Source organism: Drosophila obscura, unplaced genomic scaffold (assembly GCF_018151105.1).
Source record: "Drosophila obscura isolate BZ-5 IFL unplaced genomic scaffold, ASM1815110v1 contig_181, whole genome shotgun sequence".
Lineage (NCBI taxonomy): Eukaryota > Metazoa > Arthropoda > Insecta > Diptera > Drosophilidae > Drosophila > Drosophila obscura.
The window spans coordinates 2154342-2176336 of record NW_024542769.1 but is presented as its reverse complement, the minus strand read 5'-3'; the positions used below and the strand labels follow the sequence as shown (position 1 = coordinate 2176336).

Genomic DNA, 21995 nt, shown 5'->3' with positions numbered 1-21995 from the left:
GGTTAGTGCTGTGAGGCATATTCCTCGATTTTGATATTCGACTTAATATAACTAGCCAGCTAAGACTTCCTGCGCTGAGCATATATTTTTCTACGATTAATTAATCAATTTCCTAAAAGATTTGCTAACTTTAAGTACTGATTGAATTGAATTTGTCATATTCAAAAATCAATCTGGTGGAAAATTTTATATTTTACATGGTAACTACACGCTAACTACATTTGCTGCAAGAAACACTACATATTCATGTAAGACTCGACAGAAAATGTAGCCGTCTTCAAAAATACGGGAAAGAAGAAAATACTCAAAAATACTAGCGACTAATATAGTCGATATATATAAATATTTATTTTTTTCGCGTTTTTCGTATCATTGTTCATGTTCAAATGCGAATCCGGAGCAGTATTCGAACTGGGACTGGCAACAAGTTGACAGAAACAAATATGTAAAATATTCGATTAGCGTAAAATATTCATGTAAAATATTCAAACGAAAAAACCAAATGTTGCCGCAAATTGCGTACACATGATCATGCAATTTTCTTGGATAATCCTAAATCCCTTAACGCTAAACCACGCTTAACAACATTTAGATTTCATGTATTGATTTCAAATGTAACAGCCTTAAAAAAATGGTGATAAAATTAGAGACGCACACAAAAATATCAAACAGTATCGGTATTTTTGTGCGATAAGCAGAACTTGAATTTGCGTTTACGAGTTACAGGTGGCACTTTAGTGGCGTAAATGGTGTGGTGTGGGGGTGGCCTATGATCAACTATACCCTATCTTTAATTAACACTTCTTTTTCATTTTCTATTTGTTAGCCTAATTCTGGTTGGGTTGGGTTGCCTCTGTGATACCCTAGGTATATACCCTTTCTTTTATAAGTTTTGAAACGAATTATAGTGACTTTTCTGCGGTTTTTTCCCATTTTGAATACCAAAAATCGAATATATATGCATATATTTTTAGATTCTATCAACAGTTTATGCTTTAGATACCTACATATGTACATATATCTGGGTTAAGGGAAAATATAGAACCCAAGACAAGTCATAGGCATATGTATATGTATGCACATCTGCATATGCACAATGAAAAATAATTAACTCCATGAAATAATATATGAAACATTAATATTAAAGGAATAAAGAGTTATGTGGCTTTACAATTTGATTTCGGCCTACAATTCTTTTTGCAACCCACTCAAAAATAGTTTTCTTATCAAAATTGTTTCGTATTCGGGGCAAAAAACCCCCACTCCACAGAGATATCTACCTCCAATTCAATCAGCCGCAGCCTTTCATTGGTACAGAGCTGAGGTTATTTTCCATGGCGTCTCTGATCTTGAGAGCTCAGAACACAACTTATTCTGACCTTAGCAAGATGGTTTCATTACTTGTATGTATGTGGTCTGAAATACGAAACCCGTTTGGCCTCTTATAAACAAATCTAAGTTTTGTACGTACTTCTCAGGCGTAGTCCTCCCTTGGCAACAGTCCTAAAAGAATAGAAATATCACTAATTATGCTACACGAGCTCATTTTCATGCCAGATATTTGGGGTATATAACGTTTAACGGTCGTTTCGCTCTCATTGTCCGCTTGTCCGATGTTGGGGTCAGGAGTCGCTGTTGATCGGTGCATATTCAGTGAGACTATAAATATCTAGTCGACCTACATACAGGATATATCCGGGTCGAGTAACCTTTAATTGATCAATTCTCTTTTGGTTCACGTTCACGTTTTGCCCGAGTCCAGACCCAAACAAAGCCCCAAAACGTGCCCAATAAATGCGTGTGTATTGGGGAGCCAACGAAGCAACCATTCGGATCGAGAAGAACCCAGCAAGAGGCTCTTCGACAGAAATTGTTTGTTGGGAACACACGTGTTGGAATGACCAATACAAACAATATACATATGCCGGCTCTCTTTCCCTTTCAGTGCTATCTGGTTCCTTGCTCTCTTTCTCTCTCTCTTTTTCCACACCACAACTTCAAAACTTCGCTCGCTCGCTTGCTGCTTCTGCTGACATAGTCATTCTCTGATTCATTCAGCTTTTGCATTTTCGGAGAATCGGCTGCATTTTGTGGGAGCTGAGAATATAGAACCTCCCCAGGGGCCATCTCAATAGTGTGTTTATTAACCATACAACAATATAACTAGATATTACTAATTGTGAACCCAGTAATTGCAACACTCTTGCCTCTGCACATGGTTCAAGTAAGTAATGTCTCTATATCTGTATCTGTATCTTTTTCTGTTTGTGTTTTTGTGCGTGAGTGTTGAGTTTTGTTTTGTCTCCGTGGAAAAACGTGCGTCTCAAAATGCGGCACGTGGTTTTTCCACTCTCTGCGGTGCCTCGCTTTGTTTAGCATTTGCAACGCCATTTGCGTCAGCCGCATGGATAATACCGTGGAGAGTGCGTCAGCATTTAGCTTTAGTTCATTTATATTTAGATACGCAAAGCATTTGACAAATCGCAGATCTGGCATTCCTCCGTTCACGTACAGCATCTCAAGTACAGTTGTACAACAACAGCAAGACGAGCCCCCCATCGATGGATAGACTGTACACGGCCCAGCGCGACAGTGTCAGGTAGAGGAGATGGGGGCGTATGATTGATTGCAAAAACATGATTAGCCCCTTATAGCTTCTGTGGGTTGCATTGTCCTCAGAATATGCACATATTTTTGTTAGAGTTTTTCTTTCAATTTCAAATTTCCTTCAATCTCAAGTGCAACATGGAGGGAGGTACCTACATATGTACATATGAAACACAAAACAACAGATTCTCTGTCCTTCGTTTAGTATAAAACAGCTGAGCGTGAGCAAGAGAAAGAGAGTGAAAGCACACAAAAATTGTGTTGTTAAAAATATAAAGAAAGCTTGCTTCCCTTCGGCATTCAACTGCGCATATCATCCTTTGTCACTCACTCTCTTTGACTCTCTTCATCCCTGTGCTTTATTTGGGTGCGTGCTGGTGCTGGGCATTGTGTATGTGTGATGGATGCATACGCCATGTTGTACAGCGCTCAGTTCCATTTGCTCGCTCGCTGCCGCTGCTGCGCTCATGTGCTGTTTCTGCTGCGGCCCCAATCTCCAAGATTCTTAGAAATATTGCATTAACACTAGAAAAACAGCTGTCTATCCGGCAGAGAGAGGTGGAGCGAGAGAGAGAGACCTGCGTAGGACTGGCACAACAAAACGGTGTTTCAGTCGCCGCTCACCTGACAAACGAGACACGAGCAGCAAATCGATTCCTGGGTACAGTATGCCAGATAAGAAATGCTCCGAGCCCCAGCCAAATGGTGCGTAAAAATCTATCCAATATCCTGAAAATATACCGTGTGTGAGTGTGTGTATGTAAATTTCATGGCCACTTCGTGAATATGCAACGAACAGCTGTTCGTTGGGCGCCAGTGGATCTTTTTGGCGCGCGCCTGTTGGCATGCCAGCATATTTTGTATGCTCAAGCAGTGAGAAAAAAAGAGAGGATTTTATGTCCTCTCGGCGTTTTGGTTTGTTTGTGAAGGAAAATAGTGAGAAGATACAGTGTTTGTAGCCGCAGAAATACTTCCGACATTGATCTATACTTATTTTGGGTGAAAAATATTTTATTCTTTTTAAAAATAAACTGTAGGAACAAAAAAAATAATTTCCTAAAGAATTAAAAAAAGAAAACATCGCCTCCGACCCAATCGATTAGATTCAAACAAACATCGATTCTGTTCCAGCTCTAACGCGGGAAGAGAACGGTCGAAAAATCACATGGCTTTCAAGTTTTGTCGCTCTCACACATACACTCGTGCGCTAAGCTTTTACGCTGCTGCCTATATGAATGAAAAACTGTCGTAAGTGTGAGAGAGCGCATTCTAGCTTCTGATGCTTTTACATGCGCCGCTATTCTCTTACAAGCGCCTTTGGCGCTCTTACTCACTCTCTGCTCCACACAAACACAAGCATGCACCTTCACAGATGGGGCGGCGACGTCGCTGCCCGATGGCGCTCTGCTTTTGCAAAAAAAATTTATAATAAAAACTTCTACTCGTAGATTGTGTGATGCCAGTACGTTCTGCTAATCCGATACGCGCTAGAAGTTTGATCCGAGACAATTTGGAGAAACAGGCTGGTAGTCTAAATTTAATCCACTCCAGAATGCCGAACATTAAAGTGTTTTCGGGCACCTCGCATCCGGACCTGGCCCAGCGCATTGTCGATCGTCTGGGCATCGATCTCGGCAAGGTGGTCACCAAGAAGTTCAGCAATTTGGAAACCTGGTAAGACTAAGCATTTTCCTCGCAAAAAAATAATTGAACCCCCGAAAAGTGAAAATTTTAAATGAACAAAGTGAACTGATCCGCGGTGAAAAAGTCCTTCGAACGTATACCAAGTGCTAATTGGATGCTTAGAAAAATGATGTCTCGTGTGAGACATGTGCTAGAGGCTATTCAGTGCCCAGTGGTCCTTGACATTCGCTGAAGGTTGCCCGCCTAGACAGCGGGGCCCTTCCCCAGGGGCCATAAATGTGCCTCGGGTTCGATCCCGACTTGAGTGGGGAGCTATGATTGTTTTTCTTAAAGTTTGTGGCAATCTTTTTCCTCGATTTCTTTTTATTTTTATTGATTTAACAAGTGGACTGTACACCGTCTTTGTCGTTGTCGCTGCTTGGCCCTGCCGCGTGTGTGTAGCGTGAGTGTGCCTTTTCGAGTGTGTGTGAGAAGCTCCCTCTGCTCTTCTCTTCCGCTGGCACGGCAACATTGGCAATGTCGCGTGCAATTTTCGCCAAAAAATTAAACAAAAAAGTGCAAAGTGTAGCCCAACCACAAAAGATCTAAAGAAGAAAATGTATTTATTTTATATTTTTAATTAAATTAGCAGCTGTGTATGTGTTGCTTTCAGTGAGCGAGTGTGTGTGTCTAGACTTGCGGCTTGCACGCTTTCGGTTTCTTCCCTCTCTGCTTTTTGCTCTCTCTATCTCGTACACACACCAACACTTTGCCAGTCAGCTGTGCAACAAACAATAAATAAAATCCAGAGAGTTTTCAACGTTTCCTTATCAACACGAGCCGTAGAAAAAGATTTTTAGGAAAATGACAAAATTGAAACATTACAAACAATTAGTGGCAAACGATAGAAGAAGAACGAGAAAAAAAACGAAAATAGAGGTTATAATACGCGTTAAGCTTTTTGACATGATACGCGCTTGACAGTGTGCGTGTTTTTGTTATGCTCGCACTCGCACACACACTCACTCACGCAAAGGTGGGCCCCAAAGGAAAGAGCAAGAAAGGGCATCGCACCTGGCGGGGATTGAACCGTTGCATACCCTTTAATTTCAACGTCAAGAATCGTCATCCACAGTTATGTACATATTTCTCTCCATTCTACCGTATACTCGAAGCTCGTATCGCTTTTAGGTATAAATACGAGTTCCGAATAAAGCCAGAGATAGCGCTCATTGAAAACGGCGATGAAACCTTGTCGTCTTATAGAGTAGCAAATTGTTGCTCAAACCCAAACCCCTTATCGAGGGTATCAAAAGCCTACGAGCAGAAAACCACAACACCACGTCTCTGTCACGTTTTTCGTTTGCTGACTGAGAGTGGGTAAAGTGAGTGAGAGACAGGCAAAGAGAGGCCAATAAAGCGACAGAAGAGCGCCACACTGACAGCCGTCAGCAGACGTCGACATCGACAGCGCCGCCCCCGCATGTTTTATATTGGCGCTGCTGCTGCTACTGTTCTCTTTGGGTCTCTCTCGGTTTGGGGCTCGCTCTCGCCAAACGTCAGACCCCCACGTGTGTGTATAGTGGTTGTTGCTGCTGTTGTTTTGCACTTGTCGGCTTTGTTTTCGTCGTCTCTCTTCTCGTCCATGTTCTGGCGCTCTTATTGCTCCACTTCTAGCTTTTTGTTGTAACGGGTCAAGCTTTGCTGCTGTCTTGATTACGATTCCTGATAGCAAAATTTGATGATGCTGATGATGTTGTTTCTTTCGTCAGGTCTGGCCTGGGATCTAGAGATCAAGCTATAGTCGAGATTATACTCAATTGAAGGGCGCTCAGATGACATCACTGAGATGGTATACTAAATGTCCATATGTATGTACATATGTACATAAGAGAAATGTTACGATTATGACTGACACAAATTGGCTTTTTTTTTGGTCAGGCCATTATAATGGAGGATAACAACCTAGAAAAACGGATCACCGCTTAAACTATTATTCAAATTGAAAAGAGCGGAAAGAAATTATAGTTAAGGTTAATTTTACCATTCTGTATTCATTCTATATGATATGTACACATATGTATGTATTGTATGTATGCATGTCTGTGATGCAGCAAATCCTGAAACACGTGTTGATATATGGGTGCCACTTCGTGTAGCTATGCATATCATTATATTCCAAAAAGCATTATAATTCAAGAGGAAATAATTCTTCCGATTTTATTCCTGTTCTTTCTTTCTTTTTTGTGTCACGTGATCCAATAAAGTGATTAATATATCAGGCATTAAATGTTTATCTGTCAATTAATGGCGGCCAAAGCCCACACCCCTACTTCTCAATACCCTCCCCATAAAAGAATACCCCACAAATGACCTTTGGTAAAGGAAAAGCCGCCCACCAATGGAAATGACCAATTTCTATAAACCCAAAGTGGTTCGTAAATTTCAAGGTTCCATAGAGCACGCAATCTAAAACTTTTCCAAACTTCTTCCGTAAACGCCCCCTCAAAATGTCAATTACAAAGCATTTTTAGTATTGGTTCTATTTTCTACCACCGTTTTCGACTGTAAAGTTTGATCGATAAGGAATTTGCGTGTTTTTCTTGTGAGGTCGTTGGGTATCTCAACTAGCAGGGAGGGAGGGTGGTTTCCGAGAGCCAGCTGATAACACAAACTAAGCGAAAGCGCTTTAGATTTCGTTGGACTGAGATAAGCTTAGTGGGTTAAAGAGCGAGAGAGAGAGGGTTAGTGGCAACTGGGGTTTCGTGTGGCAACCAGTTTTTGGTTCCCATTCTTTTGCTCTTGTTTTGCGTTTCCTTTCCTACTTTTCGACCAGGTGTTTGCAACCCCAAAAATCATCATAATCACTCTATATTCCGGTGATATAAGAATCTTAAACATTATTAAGATCTAGATTTCTACCGCCCTTTAATCAACACATACTTCTAGCTTGAATTAGCTTAATAAACATTCAATTCTCACCTAAAACAGAAAGGGTATATGATCTTCGGCACCCATAGATTAACTTGCTTAGCTTTTTGGCTTATACATATTATCACACGGGCAGGCAGACAGACCTGAGACTGGCTGGCTGATCCAACCGTCCGGCAAAGAAACAGATAAAAATACATACATACATATGTATGTACATACATAAAAAACAAAAGAAAACGAAATGAATAATAGCAAACTCTATTTGACGGTCGGCCAAAAAAACAGCTGCTGCGGATGGATGGATGGATGCTATTGATGCTTATGTTGCTGTTGCTGTTTGCTGTTGTGGTTCTTTTGCTTCTGTTACGCGGACAATGCGACAGTTTTTGGCCTACTGCCAATTGCTGCCTCGAATTTTCCCCCTCATACCTCCCCAGTGCTCATATGGCCCATGTTGCCGGCATGCCAGCAATGTCATGGCGGTGAAAGTGTTTGCCTCTGCCACAGGCACAGCCACAGAGACCCAAGACAGAGTCACGTCCGAGCAATCTCTTCAAAAATGCATTAATTTTACGCCGAATTGCATCCGGACAGGGGGTGATGAAATCATTGCATTTAGCAGCCAGAAAATATCTGCTGACCGAGGCTCAGAGTCTCACAGCCGGTTGATAAGAAAATACCCAAAAAACAGCTGGTCAATATAATTTTCTGTATGTTTGATAAGCTTGTACTACGAGTGAGTGGTGCACGGTTTGGCATAAATATGGGACTACATTGAATCTTTACTTAAGCGAACAGCTGATGTGCCAGTGTTTTTGTTCGGTTGAAAAATTGCAGAATGAAACAAAACTAGAAATATTCTTTGTAGGATGGTTGATATTTAATGTTTGTGTGTCATTAATATTTATATTTCCTCTTATTGCTACCCTCTACGTAAGGATGTATATTCGAATGAAGAAAAAAAGTTTCACTGCACATGGGCCACTAACATAACGGAATATGAATATGGAAAATGGAATTACGCTCAACTGGACTCCCAAGTTTTTCCCACATTTGCCTTTATTTGATCATATTAAAACAGTCAACTTTGCAGACGTTTTTTTGTGTATTATGTTTAGTAGTGTTTTCGCAAGGGTATAAAAACATCGATTAGGTCTTAAGACTGCATTGAGATCCATCCAAAGAGCTTTCAATGTTTGTTTTATAGGGTAACGATAAACCCAAACGTTGACACAAATGATTTATGATGTACGTTGGCTACATTTTCACAGGTCGTTCAATCGATAGTTTGGGAGTGGTCGTGAGAGTGGGTTTCGGATTGCGACTGGCAAAGGGGATGGGGGTAATGGTGTAGTTTGAAATTCGTCCATCATGTAATTCAATTAACCTTGGAATGGAAAACAAAAGACAAAAAACTATAAGCAAACGAACAGAGAAAAAACTAGAAAAGACAATTTGTCGAAAATTGTTTAATGAAAAGAAATTTATTTTCTGATTGCTGATGATTGCCTTATAAACAATTGTAGATACCTTTGTGCGTAGTATATTTTTAAGCTTTACGTTACTAACAAAGAATAATTTTCATATTCTTTCGTATATTTTAAAAAGAATTATAATAGAAAACTAAAATATGCAATATAATAGAATACTAGAATATAATCTCTTTAATTATATTTGTTTGTGACAGCTGTCATAATTTGTTTAATTAGTAAACAGATGCTACTATACGAGTATGTATAGACTGTACAAAGGTATTGCCTAGATGTCTTACCCTTTCCCATCGTCTCTAGAGCATAGTGTTTAGCAATTTAACACATTACTCGTATATGTGATAATTTCATTAAAAATGTATCAAATCTATAGAACTCTTAAGAAATACTGTAGACCTAAAAGCAAATGTATACAAAATAATAAACCAATCAGAAATTGCACCGTTAGCGTCTGGAAAAATAATTACTCATACGCCATATGAGGCATAAAAAAAGGTTTCGTACGGTATTCGGTTTCCATTGAGGAGTGCCTTGTTTAGATTATCCATCAATTACAATAACGAGGGAGTAGAAAGGATTACTTGACAAGAAATGCGAGCTCTACTCAAAACAATGGACATATCGAATCGCATAAATAAAAAATAATTGAGAAATAAAAAACTGTTTATGTATCTCTAAACCTGAACATGTATTTGTCTTTGTCTTTTGCAGTGTGGAAATTGGGGAATCGGTGCGCGGCGAGGATGTGTACATCGTACAGTCTGGCTCCGGGGAGATCAACGACAATTTGATGGAGCTGCTGATCATGATCAATGCGTGCAAGATCGCCTCAGCCTCTCGTGTTACAGCTGTGATTCCTTGCTTTCCATATGCCCGCCAAGATAAAAAAGATAAGGTAGGTTTGCCCTAACAGGATCTGTGTGCTTTTTCCCCAGTAAAAAAAAATCTACTCAATGTACAGTACGTGCAATGAAAAACCAAGTATAGATCTGATATATCTTCTAAAATCAAAGCACACACAAAGCAAAACAGATGAAACTCTATTATATTTTTTTCGTTCCATAACGGAGGGAAAAGCTAAGTATGCTTCTCCCTTCGAATGTTTTCCAGTGTTTAGCTCGATTGTTTACATACAAATATATCTGTATAAATCCGTATAATATCCTATATCTCTACTCGTATATGGATACTATATTTCTACATATGTATATCTATTTCTGTATTATCTGTGTGTGTGTGTATGTTGCTAATGCATTTTGTTAAACAATTTGAATTATATTTACAAGAAAGCTAAGCTGGAAAACAAAAGGCAAACCCAAAAGCAAAAGCTAAAAAACCGAAAAGCACGTAATTGGAAAATGTGGAAAATTTTTGACATTAATTTTATGTGAATTTTTGATGAATATTTTATATAATTTTCTCCTCCATTTAGTAATTAATATTTAATTTATATATATTTTTATATATTTCCGTGCCACGCTCGCTCTCTCTGCCTATCTATCTCCTGCAACCTACCCCCCGCTCTCTCACCCACTCTCTCTCTTCCCACCCTGCGTCTGTGTGTGTGTGTGCCTCTCCTTTTCTCTCTTTCTCTTTGTTTCTCCGTTTCTCTCCTGATGTACTTTCTTTCTGATTCTTCGCGAAGTTGGCTGGCGGTGAGGATAAAGAGGAGAACAAGAAACTAGCCAAGAAAAACTACGATTGGAAATTTAGGGTATTTACCTTTCCTTCTTTTAACTAGCAAAACAAAACAAAACCAACTCTCACCTACTTATATCTCACATTTTTATGTTCTATATACAATACTACAATAATGGGAGTTGAAACTTGATTTTCTAATTAAACAAACAACAACAAAAAAAAAACAACAAAACGTTCAACTCTAAAAGGAATATACATGGCAATAACTCTCATCCTCTCAGATATCTCTCATTTCTCTCACCCAACCAAACAAAACAAAAAAAGGAATCGAATCTCTCACCTGGGTCGCCGTCTCTCGGCTAACAACAACAACAAGTTTCTCTAGAGATAAATCGCTTTTTGTCTGCCGCATGCATGTAATACCCAAGAAACCCCCACCCCGTAAAGACCTATCCCTACCCCGTAAAAAAACTAATCTTTTTAAATTGGCAAGAAAAATAACTAAAATTTTCCACATTTTCCCCGACACCATTTTTTTTGTTTGTTTGTTTGTTTTTGGCTTTTGTCTCGTTTGGCAAACGCTGCATTGCAACAAAGAAATTGAATAAATTAAACAAATATTTTTACAAATTTACATAATTAATCCACATATTGTAATAAATATATTTTTGTGTCGTGCTGTGTTGACTTGACTGGTGATGTGATCTGTTGATTGTTGTGATCTTGCACTTTTGAGATGGGATCCCCTCCTATCGGTGCCTGGCAACAGGCTCGTCTTTTGGTTCTACTTGTTTTCGATTTGGTTGAGTTTTTCCACTCCATTCGGTACTACAGATAATTCATATTTTTGACGTCAATGGAGGGTGGCTGTGAACCCGTGGGGTTACATTCGCGAATTGCAAAAATATTTTTCATTGCTGTAACTGATACAACAATCTATGTATAATAATCTGTAGAAAAACAGCACACCCATTTCATTGGACTAAAAAGGAGGTTCTTGACATTCAGCTGAATATTGTATTGAGGTCTGCTCATAGAATGGAACTGAGATGAATTGATGATGCCTTTCCCTTAATTATTGCTTCAATCTTTGTTAACTAATCCTAAACCTAAAAGAAGACACTCCCTCACCCGACGACACAACCTGTCCGTCCCATCCGTTTTCCAAATGCAAATTTTTTTTAAAATTTATAATTCTTAAATTCTTTAATTATTCTGACATTTTTATGTTCTCTTCTTTTTTTCTTTTTATAATCTCCGTCTATCTGTATCTGTCTCTCATCAAAAAAAAATACAAACAATAAATTACCCAAAATACCAAACAAAATTTCGATAAAAATACTCGTAAACTTAGGAGTTTTCAGCCAAACAATATACTGTGAGTAGTCGTGAGTGCCGTGCCAGTGCCGCTGCTGCCAAAGTGTTTGGATAAATGGGTTCATTATCCCATCCCCCGCTGGCATTATTCTCAGTGCTGCTGCAGCGCGCGGAAAAGAAATAAAATTGCTTCAGACTTTTGCTTTGTTGCGTTCATATTGTTTATATTGTTTTGATTTCCTTTGAGTTGATCCCCCCCAGATGATGATTTTATCCCTCTAAAAGAAATACATCCCGAAACCCCAGACAAAATCCAATTCCAAACACAAATAGTAATCGTATTTCTGCATGCCAACAAAAAACAAATAGGGATAAATAAACAGAAAATCACTTCCGTTTCCGTATATTAACCGATCAATAATTATTAATTAATTATAATTAAACGTGTCTCTAACTGAAGTTGCACTCTCATCATATGTATGTGGGAGTGGGCAGGGGAGGGCTCGCTCATCAATGATCTTCGCTCTCAGCTCATCTTGGGGGGTGCACCACTGCACACATTTATTTGTCCTTTGTGTTGTCGCAAGCGAAAGTCTCTTTTGTCTATGAATTACATTATATATTGGAACGTTCAGCCTCTTTGTTGGTTTTTATGTGTATATCCTATACTATATGTATGTGTGTCCATGTTCGATTTTGATTTTCATGGTTTATTTTCCTCATAATGCCTCTAGCCCTAAGCCCAACCACACACCCACCTCCGCATAGGAGACAGTCCCACCTTACTAGCTGCGCTAATGTTAACTTTCCATTGCCTCTCTTTTTCCTACGCTGGTCAATGCACAGAGTCGTGCGCCCATCTCGGCCAAATTGGTGGCCAACATGCTGTCCGTTGCCGGTGCCGATCACATCATAACCATGGATCTACATGCCTCACAGATTCAGGTAAGTCGAATCAAAATAAACCAAATGAATACGGAAACACTGGGAACACTGAGAAATATTTCTGTAGAAGGGAAGTCAGAGCTGAGCGAAATTTAATTTAATCTTACTAGTTAATTTAATATGAAAATGAAGAAATCTTTTATTTAAAATTGCATGTACATATACATATGTATATGTACATACATCTTATGTCAGTTGAAGCTTCTTGTTATCGTACCATTCGAGGTCTAAACCATATCGATATTTAATTTGTCACAAAATCATTTGCGATAAGGTAATTTGCTTTTATTTGATTTTCAATATGCACAGCTAAAATAATTTTGTTTTTTTCAAAACCCAAATAAAGTTTGAAAACCCAAAATTAACTTTAAAAAAATATATGTAGGCGTCTCCAGGTATTGGCAATATCTAAAAGACAGGATAGAAAAGCATTAAAAATACCATTTGAGGGATCTCTGTGAACAAAGCTCACCCAATCTTAGCGCGTCTTGGATCCATATCAAGAACAGAAAAAGGTTTGATTGCATCTAAATTGCTGTACGAATGACTTGGTCATCCTCGCCGTGAAGATTCTCCGGGCGAACGAAGAGTTCATGGAACAGCCACTCTATTGCGCCCACCTTGCCTTCAGCGAGCTCCCTCATGTCCGATTCGGACAGCTTTAAGTTTAGTTTCTTGAGGACCGTAAAATTGAAAACCTTCCAGTTCTGCAACTTGTTAGCCACACTGTTTCGTGGTTGTGCGTAGGGATTCAGGTCCACCAGACGGGTGTAGACCATCTTGACAATTGTGGCCACCGGAAGGACATCGGAGAGTTCGCGTCGTTTTTTGGCATTTATGTCGATTTGATGCATCTTGAGCCACAGATTCAGATTGCTGCATTCATCGGGTTGAAGAGGACGAATATGTGACATTTTCTTGGAATTACTATTTTAAGGAAATGTTTTCTTTTCTGTAACAACAATTTTCTGTAGTGATTTGAACGGGCTTGACTTGCAAACTGATTTAAAACGATATTCGTTTGCCAAAGGTTTTCCAATGCATACTCGATCATTTGGATTTGTTTTCTTTTGCTTCACCAGGGCTTCTTCGATATACCAGTTGATAATCTCTATGCCGAGCCAGCAGTACTCAAGTGGATCAAGGAGAACATTCCCGAATGGAAGAACTCGATCATTGTCTCGCCCGATGCTGGCGGTGCCAAGCGGTAAGTCAAATATAGATATATGGTTCCTTACCCTTTTATAATCGGTATTATATTTCCGCTCTAGTGTCACGTCGATTGCCGATCGCTTGAATGTGGAGTTCGCTCTGATACACAAGGAGCGTAAAAAGGCCAATGAGGTGGCCTCGATGGTGCTGGTGGGCGATGTGAAGGACAAGATTGCTATTCTGGTCGATGATATGGCCGATACATGCGGCACCATAGTCCATGCTGCCGATCGTCTGGTCGAGGCTGGAGCCACGAAGGTATGTACTATTTATAAACATACTATGTATATGTAGTAGTTCTCTTCTAATTCTAAAAACTGTTCCCGAATTCCGATTTCAGGTGTATGCCATACTGACGCATGGCATTTTCTCTGGTCCGGCGATCTCGCGGATCAACAATGCCTGTTTCGAGGCGGTCGTTGTGACCAATACCATACCACAGGATGGACATATGCGCGATTGTCCTAAGATCCAGGTTAGTCCTCATCTAAGACCCCAATTGTAGCGCTCGCTAATTGTACTCTTCTCTTATTGCAGTGCATTGATGTGTCGATGATGTTCGCTGAGGCCGTCAGACGGACACACAATGGCGAGAGCGTCTCGTATCTCTTCTCAAATGTTCCATACTAAATTCATGACTAGAGCACCAATTTAGAGCAGCAGCAAAAAACTAGAACAACCACAACAACCACAACAACCACAACACCCACAACACCCATAGCAACTTTAATAACAATTTAAAATGCAATTAATTGCAACAACACCAACAACATAAAAACAAAACACTTGAAACATACATATTTTTGCCATCATCATCGTTATATATTTTTTATGGATTAACTATTGTAATTAAAGCAAAATGCAACTCAGAGTAGATCCGCGGGGGGAGGGGGATGAAAATGTCATTATGTAATTATATACTGAATAGAGCCTAAATACACACACACACAAAAGTTCACTAATTTCCATTGCTTTCCTTTTGTATATTAAGAGTTTTGTTCAATCCCCTTTTTTTCCGATTCTCAAGAGAATTTCCACTTTTAATCACCATACACATTGGCCTGCTCTTAGAGAGAAATTTAGATATAGATTTATATAAAAAAAACAAACACTGTAGAAGATATATATATAAACACTCACACAAACACCCACACACACACACACACACACACAAGAATATATTGTAACTTTACACTGTGCAACAAATTTTTGATGATTCTTTAATGTAAGTTCTTGAGAAGAGAAGCAACAAAAGCCAACAAAAAAAAAAAGAAAACGCAAAAGTACTTGCAAGTTCAAAGTAAAACAACAAAAATTCTAGTAAAATTAAGCAAAACAAAAGATAAGAGAAAACAAAATAAAATAAAATTGAAAACAAGAAAATAGCAAATAGGCGGTAAAAAAAATAATTAACAGTAAAACAAAAACAAAACCCACAACAAAAAAACCTAAAGAAAATATAAAAAAAAATATTACAGAAAACTAATTCAAAATATTTTTACTCGAAGACATCGATGCTGATCTAAAAAAGATTTACGCCCAAACTGTGCTCCAGTAAGGTGTAGATACTGTTCCATATGTATCCTACATATCCTACATATTGATTCGCTGAAACAATTTCCCATCAGCGATCGGCACTAGCGACCATACGCAACGAGTGATTCGGTATGGTATGAGTTACTGTGAAAGATACAATTTGGATTCTAAATATAGATCTACAAAACAGACATAATCAAAGATACAGAAATTCATAAATAATTTAATTTCATTCAAAAACCAAATGAAATGTCTTAAAAACCAAAATGAACATTCAAAAATATATATGTAGGTATAAACACACCCAGGAACTCCAAACATCTAAAAGAAAGAATTAGAAAAGTTTTTAAAATACCATTCGATGGATTTCTGCGAACTAAGCTTACCCAAATTGGGGCATCTTGGAATAACACATGTATATCCAGATCGGAAAGGTGGTTTGATTGGATCTAGATACCTGGAGTACTACTAAGGTCATCCACATTATTGATAAAATTTGAATGAATGTATAAAAATTTATCCGATAGTTTACACATCTGGCTCATCAGAACGTTTATGCGGTTCTCCTTTGACTTTATAATATTTTCCAGATATTTTGATTTCTCTTCTAGTCTTATAATAAAGGCGTCCTTTGCTAAGCTTTTGCGCATGTCCTCCTCGTAAATATCGTAAGGCACAACGTTGAACGGCAATTCCAGTTCCTTCCCGTTGATCGTTTGCCCCGCATCGACGATTAACATCTCCGACAATTCCAGGACAGGGGCAGGCCTTGAGATGTGGTTGAAGGTCAGTGCCCTCGACTTCGACCACTCGCTGGGATCCTTTAACAAATCGTTGGGTCTAAGCAACGATTCGTTTGGCTTCTGCAACGATTCGTTGGGTCCTTGTAACGAATCGTTGTGTCTCTGCAACGATTCGTTTGGTATTTGCAACGATTCGTTGCGTCTCTGCAACGATTCTTTACACTCCTTGAACGACTTGCTGGGTTTCTTAGGCGTCCCTCTCAGTTTTTTCAACGACTCGTTGGATGTCTTTGATTCACTGCATGTCTTGGCGCTGGTGTCTGCCACGAAAAGGTCGTAGAACAGCGACTCTATTGCTCCTGTTCTGCCTTGGGCGAGATCCTTTATTTCTGATGCGGACAATTTCATGTGCAGTTTCTTAAGAACCTTCTGATTAAAAATCTCCCAATTCTTTAACTTGAGAGCCACACTGTGCCGTGAGGGTGTATAGGTATTCAGGTCCACCAGACGAGTGTATACACTCTTGACAATTGCGGCCACCGGCAGGACATCAGAGAGCTCGCGTCTTTTTTTTGCATTCAGATCGATGTGTTGCTCTTTAAGCCACAGATTTAGATTTCTGTGTTCATCCGTATTAAGATGACGTATGTGCGACATTTTGTTGGAATTTCGATTTTTAGGAAAATTTATTTTCTGTAACGTCTGAGAGTTTTCGTCTTCCGAAATGGTTTTAAATGAGATGTGTATGCTCAATGAACACTAGATGATTTTGATTCAACGACGTATCTCGAGAAGTATCTCTTGTTTGATGCTGATACCTTTGAAACTTCCAATCTGGATGGTTTCTACAACAGATGGGATCTTTGTGCATTACATGTATGGCATGCTCACGTCCCTTGATAACACTTCAATAACTCTACTTACGAACTATTCTTTTATTTAGTTATGTATGGATTGCAATTGCAAGCCCCAACCCTTGAAAAATCCATCTACAAATACATTTGTTTCGTTTCCAGACGATATTAATTTATTTACATAATTAAGATGAAATATTTAGTGTGTTCGATCTGGTCTCAGTACTCATCGAATTCTTCGTCATCGCCTGCCGCATCGTCCGCATTGTCCAGGCCGACCTCCTCGAAGTCGCGCTCCAGCACGGCAATGTTCTCGCGTGCCTCGGTGAACTCTCCCTCCTCCATGCCCTCGCCGACGTACCAGTGGACGAAGGCACGCTTCCTGAACATCAGATCGAACTTGTACGACAGATTGGAGAAGGCCACCGAGATGGCTGTGGTGTTGGAGAGCATGCAGCAGGCACGGGACGTGGGGGCCAGATCTCCTTCGGGGACGAAGGCTGGCTTCTCGTAGTTAATGCCGATCTTAAAGCCGGTGGGACACCAGTCGACAAACTGGATATGCCGCTTGGACTTGATGGCCGAGACGGCGGCATTGACATCCTTGGGCACCACATCGCCGCGGTATAGCATGCAGCAGGCCATGAATTTGCCGGCCCGCGGATCGCACTTGACCATCATGTTGGACGACTCGAAGCAGGCGTTTGTCAGCGTCGTGATGGCGTGCTGCTCGTGGGCAGCCCGCGAGGCGGACATCAGCGGAGCGTATGCCACCAGGGGGAAGTGGATGCGCGGAAAGGGTACCAGATTCGTTTGGAACTCATTGAGATCCACATTCATGGAGCCATTGAATCGCAGGGAGGCCGTCGTGGAGCTGACAATCTGGGCGATCAGCCGATTCAGATTAAGATAGGCCGGTCGGTCCACACCCAGGCTATTGTTGCAGATATCGTAGATGGCCTCGTTGTCCACCATGAAGACGCAGTCGGAGTGCTCGATGGTCGAGTGGGTAGTTAGCAGGGCGTTGTAGGGCTCCACCACGGCCGTGGAGACCTTGGGCGAGGGGTAGACGGCAAAGTCCAGCTTACATTTCTTGCTGTAGTCGGTCGAGAGGCGCTCCACCAGCAGCGAGGTGAACCCGGAGCCAGTGCCTCCACCCAGCGAGTGGAAAATGAGGAAGCCCTGCAGGCTGTCGCACTGCTCGGCGATCTTCTGCAGTCGGGACGTCACCTTGTCGATCACCTCCTTGCCAATGGAGTAGCGGCCGCGGGCATAATTGTTGGCCGCGTCCTCTTTCCCCGAGATCAGCTGCTCCGGATGGTAGAGATCCCGCATGGGTCCGTTCCGCACATCATCGATGACCGTCGGCTCCAGGTCGACGAATATGGAGCGTGGAACTTGCTTTCCGTTGCCCGTCTCCGTGAAGAAGGTCCGTGCATCATTGGCCGTGGTGTCGTGCCCCACACTGGCGCTGCTGCCGCTGGCCACCAGCTCCTCCTTGGTTTTGGGGCTGCCATCCAAATTGATGCCGTGCTCGAGGAGATATAGCTCCCAGCAGGAATTCCCTATCTGGATGCCGCACTGCCCGATCTGGATGGAGATGACTTCGCGCTAAAAAAGGAGAGCGAGACGAAAGATAGAGAAGGAGAAACAGAAGACGCCGCCATTGTTGGAGGTTAGGAAAATTAATCCGATTTCCGAGCAGAAAACTCTTTGGCCGATCATCTGGAGATTTCCCGACGTAAACTTTGCTAAAACTTTACAATCCCATCGATATTCAATCAGGGATATCTCTGGTGTGCTGGGAAATTTACATAAAAGCGACTTTCCAGCATATTTCTTGCTTGTTTTATAATTTCTTTTAACAATAATGCTACTTAGTGCGCTTTATTCGAAAGATTTGTATTTAAATCTCACCATTTTACGTGTGTTTATTCTTTTTGCACAGCTAAAATATGGAAATACAATTTAAAATCAATTTTCAAGGGGCCACGGGACACGGACGACTTCTCTACGTCTTTTGGATATCTTCTTTTTCTCCTTTTGCTCGTCCGTCCACGCCGCTCGGAAAAAAACTTGGAAGAGCACCGTTACGGAGCGCGCGCAAAGAGGAATGTCAAACTGCAGCAGAGCAGTGTTGCCATCCATCCAAAGTGCAGTCAGGCTGCCATCTAGTTGCGATCGGTGCAATCGGTTTGAAATGAGCGTTTATCGGGTTCGAAATCAAATTTAAACAACTTAAAAATATATGTAAATAATATCATGGCTGGTACTGGGTCTAGGCACTAATCCTTGCTAGTGCCAGGTGGGAGCGTCACATCGAACACAATGGGAGGATTGTTGGGTAAATAATTGATGTCGCATGTAGAGGCATTCACATAGATGATCCGCCCGTCGCTGGTAATGCCATAGCCCTCGTGGACATGACCGAACACATGGTACTTGGGCCTCACCCGCTGCTGGACCGACGAGAGGAGTTCCACGCAGCCAGCCCGCACGCCGGAGCAGCACAGATCACCATGGCCCACGGGTGGCGTGTGGGTCACGAGTATATCGACGCCCGCTGGCACTTGGTTCCACTTCTCCAGACAGGCTGCGCCGCGCGGCACATTAAAGGCCCAACGACAGAACTCCGGCTGCCAGGGCGAACCGTAGATGCGAACGCCCCACAACTCCAGCAGCTCGTCCTCCAAGTACGTGCAATTGGTGAGCACCTCGCGGATATTCTGCGTCTGCACGGCGCTCTCCATGCTCTCCTTGGCGTTGCCCAGGGTCGGCAAGTCGTCCAGAATGGACATTCCGGTGTGCTTGGTGCTAGAGTGTCCCTTGGCCTTGTTCTGAAACGGATGCGTGAACGTTCGGTCGAAGCTGAGCTCGTGATTGCCGGCAATCACGATCTTGTGCCGGTGCGGCAAGGTCCCGATCCACGTGTTGAACTCCACCACCTCCTCCAGCTGGCCGCATTTGGTAAAGTCCCCCGCGTGGATGAAGATGTCACCGTCGGGCACATCGAATTTGATGTACGGGGTCAGCGAGTGCGTATCAGACATACAGACTACGCGCGCCTTGTTGGCCGCCACCGCGTTCGTCGGCGGTTTCATGGTCACCTTGATGACGCGCTGCGTCTTGCTGATGTCCTTCCACGCGGCAGTTGGATCGCTGCTCAGCGGATGAACGGGCACTTTCGGCATTTCCATTGTTTTTCTGCGAGAGTCCGCACGGAATTAGCATCGTAAATGGGGGAGGATTGAAGGGTACTCACAATTTCTTTGTACCGCACTTCTGGCAAGTCAGTGCAATCGCCAGCGCATCGCTGAACGCTGATTAGGAGGCATTTATTTATGTATGGTCAAGAATTAAATTTAGTCCATGAAGTCCGCGGAGTTATCGTTAAAATATATACATATATTTACTAACTAACCCACTTAACCCCCCTCTATTTAAATTTTTGAGCAACTTGAGTTAAACCGCGAAAAATAATATTGTTTGTAAATTCATCTTAATGATCCATTCTATTCCTATCATTCCTCTTTACTTATAAGAAACATTTAACCAAGATATCCTTCACCTGAACAGCGCTAAAATTCTTTAAGTTTCATAATTTTAATGTTTGTATATAAAGCCCCCCCTGGTCGACAATGGGTTAATCGTTCTCTGTCCATGATCGGAAATCATATTCCTCTATTTTGATATTCCGTTTAATGTTACTAGCTAGCTAGAAGTCTCAGCAGTTAAAATATAATTTTATTCGATTGTTTAATCAATTCTCTAAAAGATTGGTTAATTTTACGGACTTTTTTTTATTGGATTGTTTACAAAAAAGGTTATCGACAAAATAAAAGCATAACACGTAGTGGGAATGAAATCTAACGTAAGTGGGAATGAAATGTTACGTCATCTGACAACTTGTTGCTTCTCAACCGGTAGTATTTGAATTTTTATACCCCACTTCCTTTAATTAATGCTAAAATTCCGTTTTCCAAGCTAATAACATTAATATTGAATTTCCTTGACGACATGATTGTCATGTTTTTTATTTTATTTTATTTACTAAATAAAATTTATTTACTTCTTACTAAATGTATTTAATGTTTAGGAATTCATCGAAATTAAACAAACAAAGCAACAAATATACTCACACAAATTTCAATTTTTGCGGAAATCAAAAAATTATAAAAACTAAATCTATCATAAAATGTTCTGTTCTTCAGAATGACACAAAATAAAATGAAATAGGCGTTTTTTGGATTAAGTTTAAATTTTCGAGGAACCTATTTATCAACTATTATTTGGTGCACGCGTTGCGGCGATATCCGCTTGCACACAGAATTTTTTCTAGAAAATTTGTAGTATAGATTTCTCGCTCTTGATACAAATCTTATGTAGGTGTAAACTGCAAAGTTTCGTGGAAATAGCTTTAAATCAGAGACTTACTTGTTTGTGTATTGATTGAAGCCTGAGATTACAAAAATTGCTTAAATTTTATAGTTGCTCATTCCCATTCCATGTTGTGCATCATTTTCCGATAAGTGTTGCTGTGCTCATATCTCCTAAACTAAAATTATCTTAAAAATTATATTCGCTAAATCTCTGGAAAATTTCCTATTAGATGTGTCTATTTATTTAAAACTTTTATTTAAACTTTTTTTGTTCTTTTATTTCAGACAATGGATAACAAACAAAATGGAAACAAAAAGCCAAACAGGGCCCCAGGACATGGCGCTGCACTGAAAAGAGAAGTAGTGAGGACTTTTCTGGCTTATATGCCGCAATATATGACCGCTAGCATAGAGGTGGCACGGGCCCACTTCATGCAGCAGGAGTTGCTGCTTAGAATGCTACCTTCCGAAGGTCGTGGACGTGGCCGACGTACACCGTACGTACCTTAAAGCAAAATGTGGAGAAACGAAAAACAGGAAGGCCCACGATGGAATTCCAGCAGATCCAGCAGTTTAGGCCTCCCCCTCATTTTCCGCGAAGGCCACCGATTCTCGGTCTCCTGCAGCTCAGGCCTCAATACTATCTTTGTGCTGCCGGCAGCCTTAATAAAATGTGCCTGCTGCCCACTAGACGTCTGCAATAAATGTGGGCTA

The 21995-nt window shown here is 40.9% G+C and overlaps 5 protein-coding genes across 9 annotated transcripts; 1 reads left to right on the top strand and 4 right to left on the bottom strand.

Annotated features, from left to right (window-relative positions):
- The first annotated feature begins 2133 nt into the window (after positions 1 to 2133).
- Positions 2134 to 14928, top strand: LOC111081102 (ribose-phosphate pyrophosphokinase 2). 5 transcript variants are annotated; one of them, XM_022377047.2, is made up of 9 exons: positions 2134 to 2224; positions 4056 to 4281; positions 9366 to 9549; positions 10300 to 10368; positions 12447 to 12557; positions 13640 to 13764; positions 13829 to 14027; positions 14110 to 14244; positions 14307 to 14928. In XM_022377047.2, the coding sequence occupies exons 2-9, from the start codon at positions 4064 to 4066 to the stop codon at positions 14397 to 14399; spliced, it is 1134 nt and encodes a 377-aa protein (XP_022232739.1). In that variant the 5' UTR covers positions 2134 to 2224; positions 4056 to 4063; the 3' UTR covers positions 14400 to 14928. The 5 variants fall into 5 exon arrangements, with proteins under 5 accessions (XP_022232739.1, XP_022232736.2, XP_022232737.2 ...); XM_022377044.2 differs by lacking the exon at positions 2134 to 2224 and adding an exon at positions 3222 to 3312; XM_022377045.2 differs by lacking the exon at positions 2134 to 2224 and adding an exon at positions 3224 to 3312 and having other exon boundaries at positions 12459 to 12557.
- On the bottom strand, positions 12801 to 13574 carry LOC111081105 (sperm flagellar protein 1-like). Its single transcript, XM_022377050.2, has 2 exons — positions 13030 to 13574; positions 12801 to 12965 (listed from the first exon to the last, which is right to left on the bottom strand). Exon 1 carries the CDS (start codon positions 13469 to 13471, stop codon positions 13085 to 13087), a length of 387 nt encoding a protein of 128 aa, XP_022232742.1. The 5' UTR covers positions 13472 to 13574; the 3' UTR covers positions 12801 to 12965; positions 13030 to 13084.
- A 594-nt stretch (positions 14929 to 15522) lies between the features above and the next one.
- On the bottom strand, positions 15523 to 16806 carry LOC111081108. Its single transcript, XM_022377053.2, has 2 exons — positions 15692 to 16806; positions 15523 to 15626 (listed from the first exon to the last, which is right to left on the bottom strand). The coding sequence occupies exon 1, from the start codon at positions 16703 to 16705 to the stop codon at positions 15755 to 15757; it is 951 nt and encodes a 316-aa protein (XP_022232745.1). The 5' UTR covers positions 16706 to 16806; the 3' UTR covers positions 15523 to 15626; positions 15692 to 15754.
- A 230-nt stretch (positions 16807 to 17036) lies between these two features.
- Positions 17037 to 18915, bottom strand: LOC111081107 (tubulin alpha-4 chain). The gene is made up of 2 exons (XM_022377052.2): positions 18820 to 18915; positions 17037 to 18513 (listed from the first exon to the last, which is right to left on the bottom strand). Exons 1-2 carry the CDS (start codon positions 18820 to 18822, stop codon positions 17122 to 17124), a joined length of 1395 nt encoding a protein of 464 aa, XP_022232744.2. The 5' UTR covers positions 18823 to 18915; the 3' UTR covers positions 17037 to 17121.
- A 271-nt stretch (positions 18916 to 19186) lies between these two features.
- LOC111081109 (UPF0046 protein C25E10.12) lies at positions 19187 to 20304 on the bottom strand. Its single transcript, XM_022377054.2, has 2 exons — positions 20165 to 20304; positions 19187 to 20106 (listed from the first exon to the last, which is right to left on the bottom strand). The coding sequence occupies exon 2, from the start codon at positions 20097 to 20099 to the stop codon at positions 19188 to 19190; it is 912 nt and encodes a 303-aa protein (XP_022232746.2). The 5' UTR covers positions 20100 to 20106; positions 20165 to 20304; the 3' UTR covers position 19187.
- Positions 20305 to 21995: the final 1691 nt, after the last annotated feature.

Coding starts and splice junctions, on each gene's coding strand:
- LOC111081102 (XM_022377044.2), top strand. CDS start 3,276: ATGCCAGATAAGAAATGCTCCGAGCCCCAGCCAAATG. Junction 10,369..12,446: donor ACTACGATTGGAAATTTAGG/GTATTTACCTTT, acceptor TTTCCTACGCTG/GTCAATGCACAGAGTCGTGC. Junction 12,558..13,639: donor TACATGCCTCACAGATTCAG/GTAAGTCGAATC, acceptor TTGCTTCACCAG/GGCTTCTTCGATATACCAGT.
- LOC111081105 (XM_022377050.2), bottom strand. CDS start 13,471: ATGTCACATATTCGTCCTCTTCAACCCGATGAATGCAGCAATCTGAAT.
- LOC111081108 (XM_022377053.2), bottom strand. CDS start 16,705: ATGTCGCACATACGTCATCTTAATACGGATGAACACAGAAATCTAAAT.
- LOC111081109 (XM_022377054.2), bottom strand. CDS start 20,099: ATGGAAATGCCGAAAGTGCCCGTTCATCCGCTGAGCAGCGATCCAACT.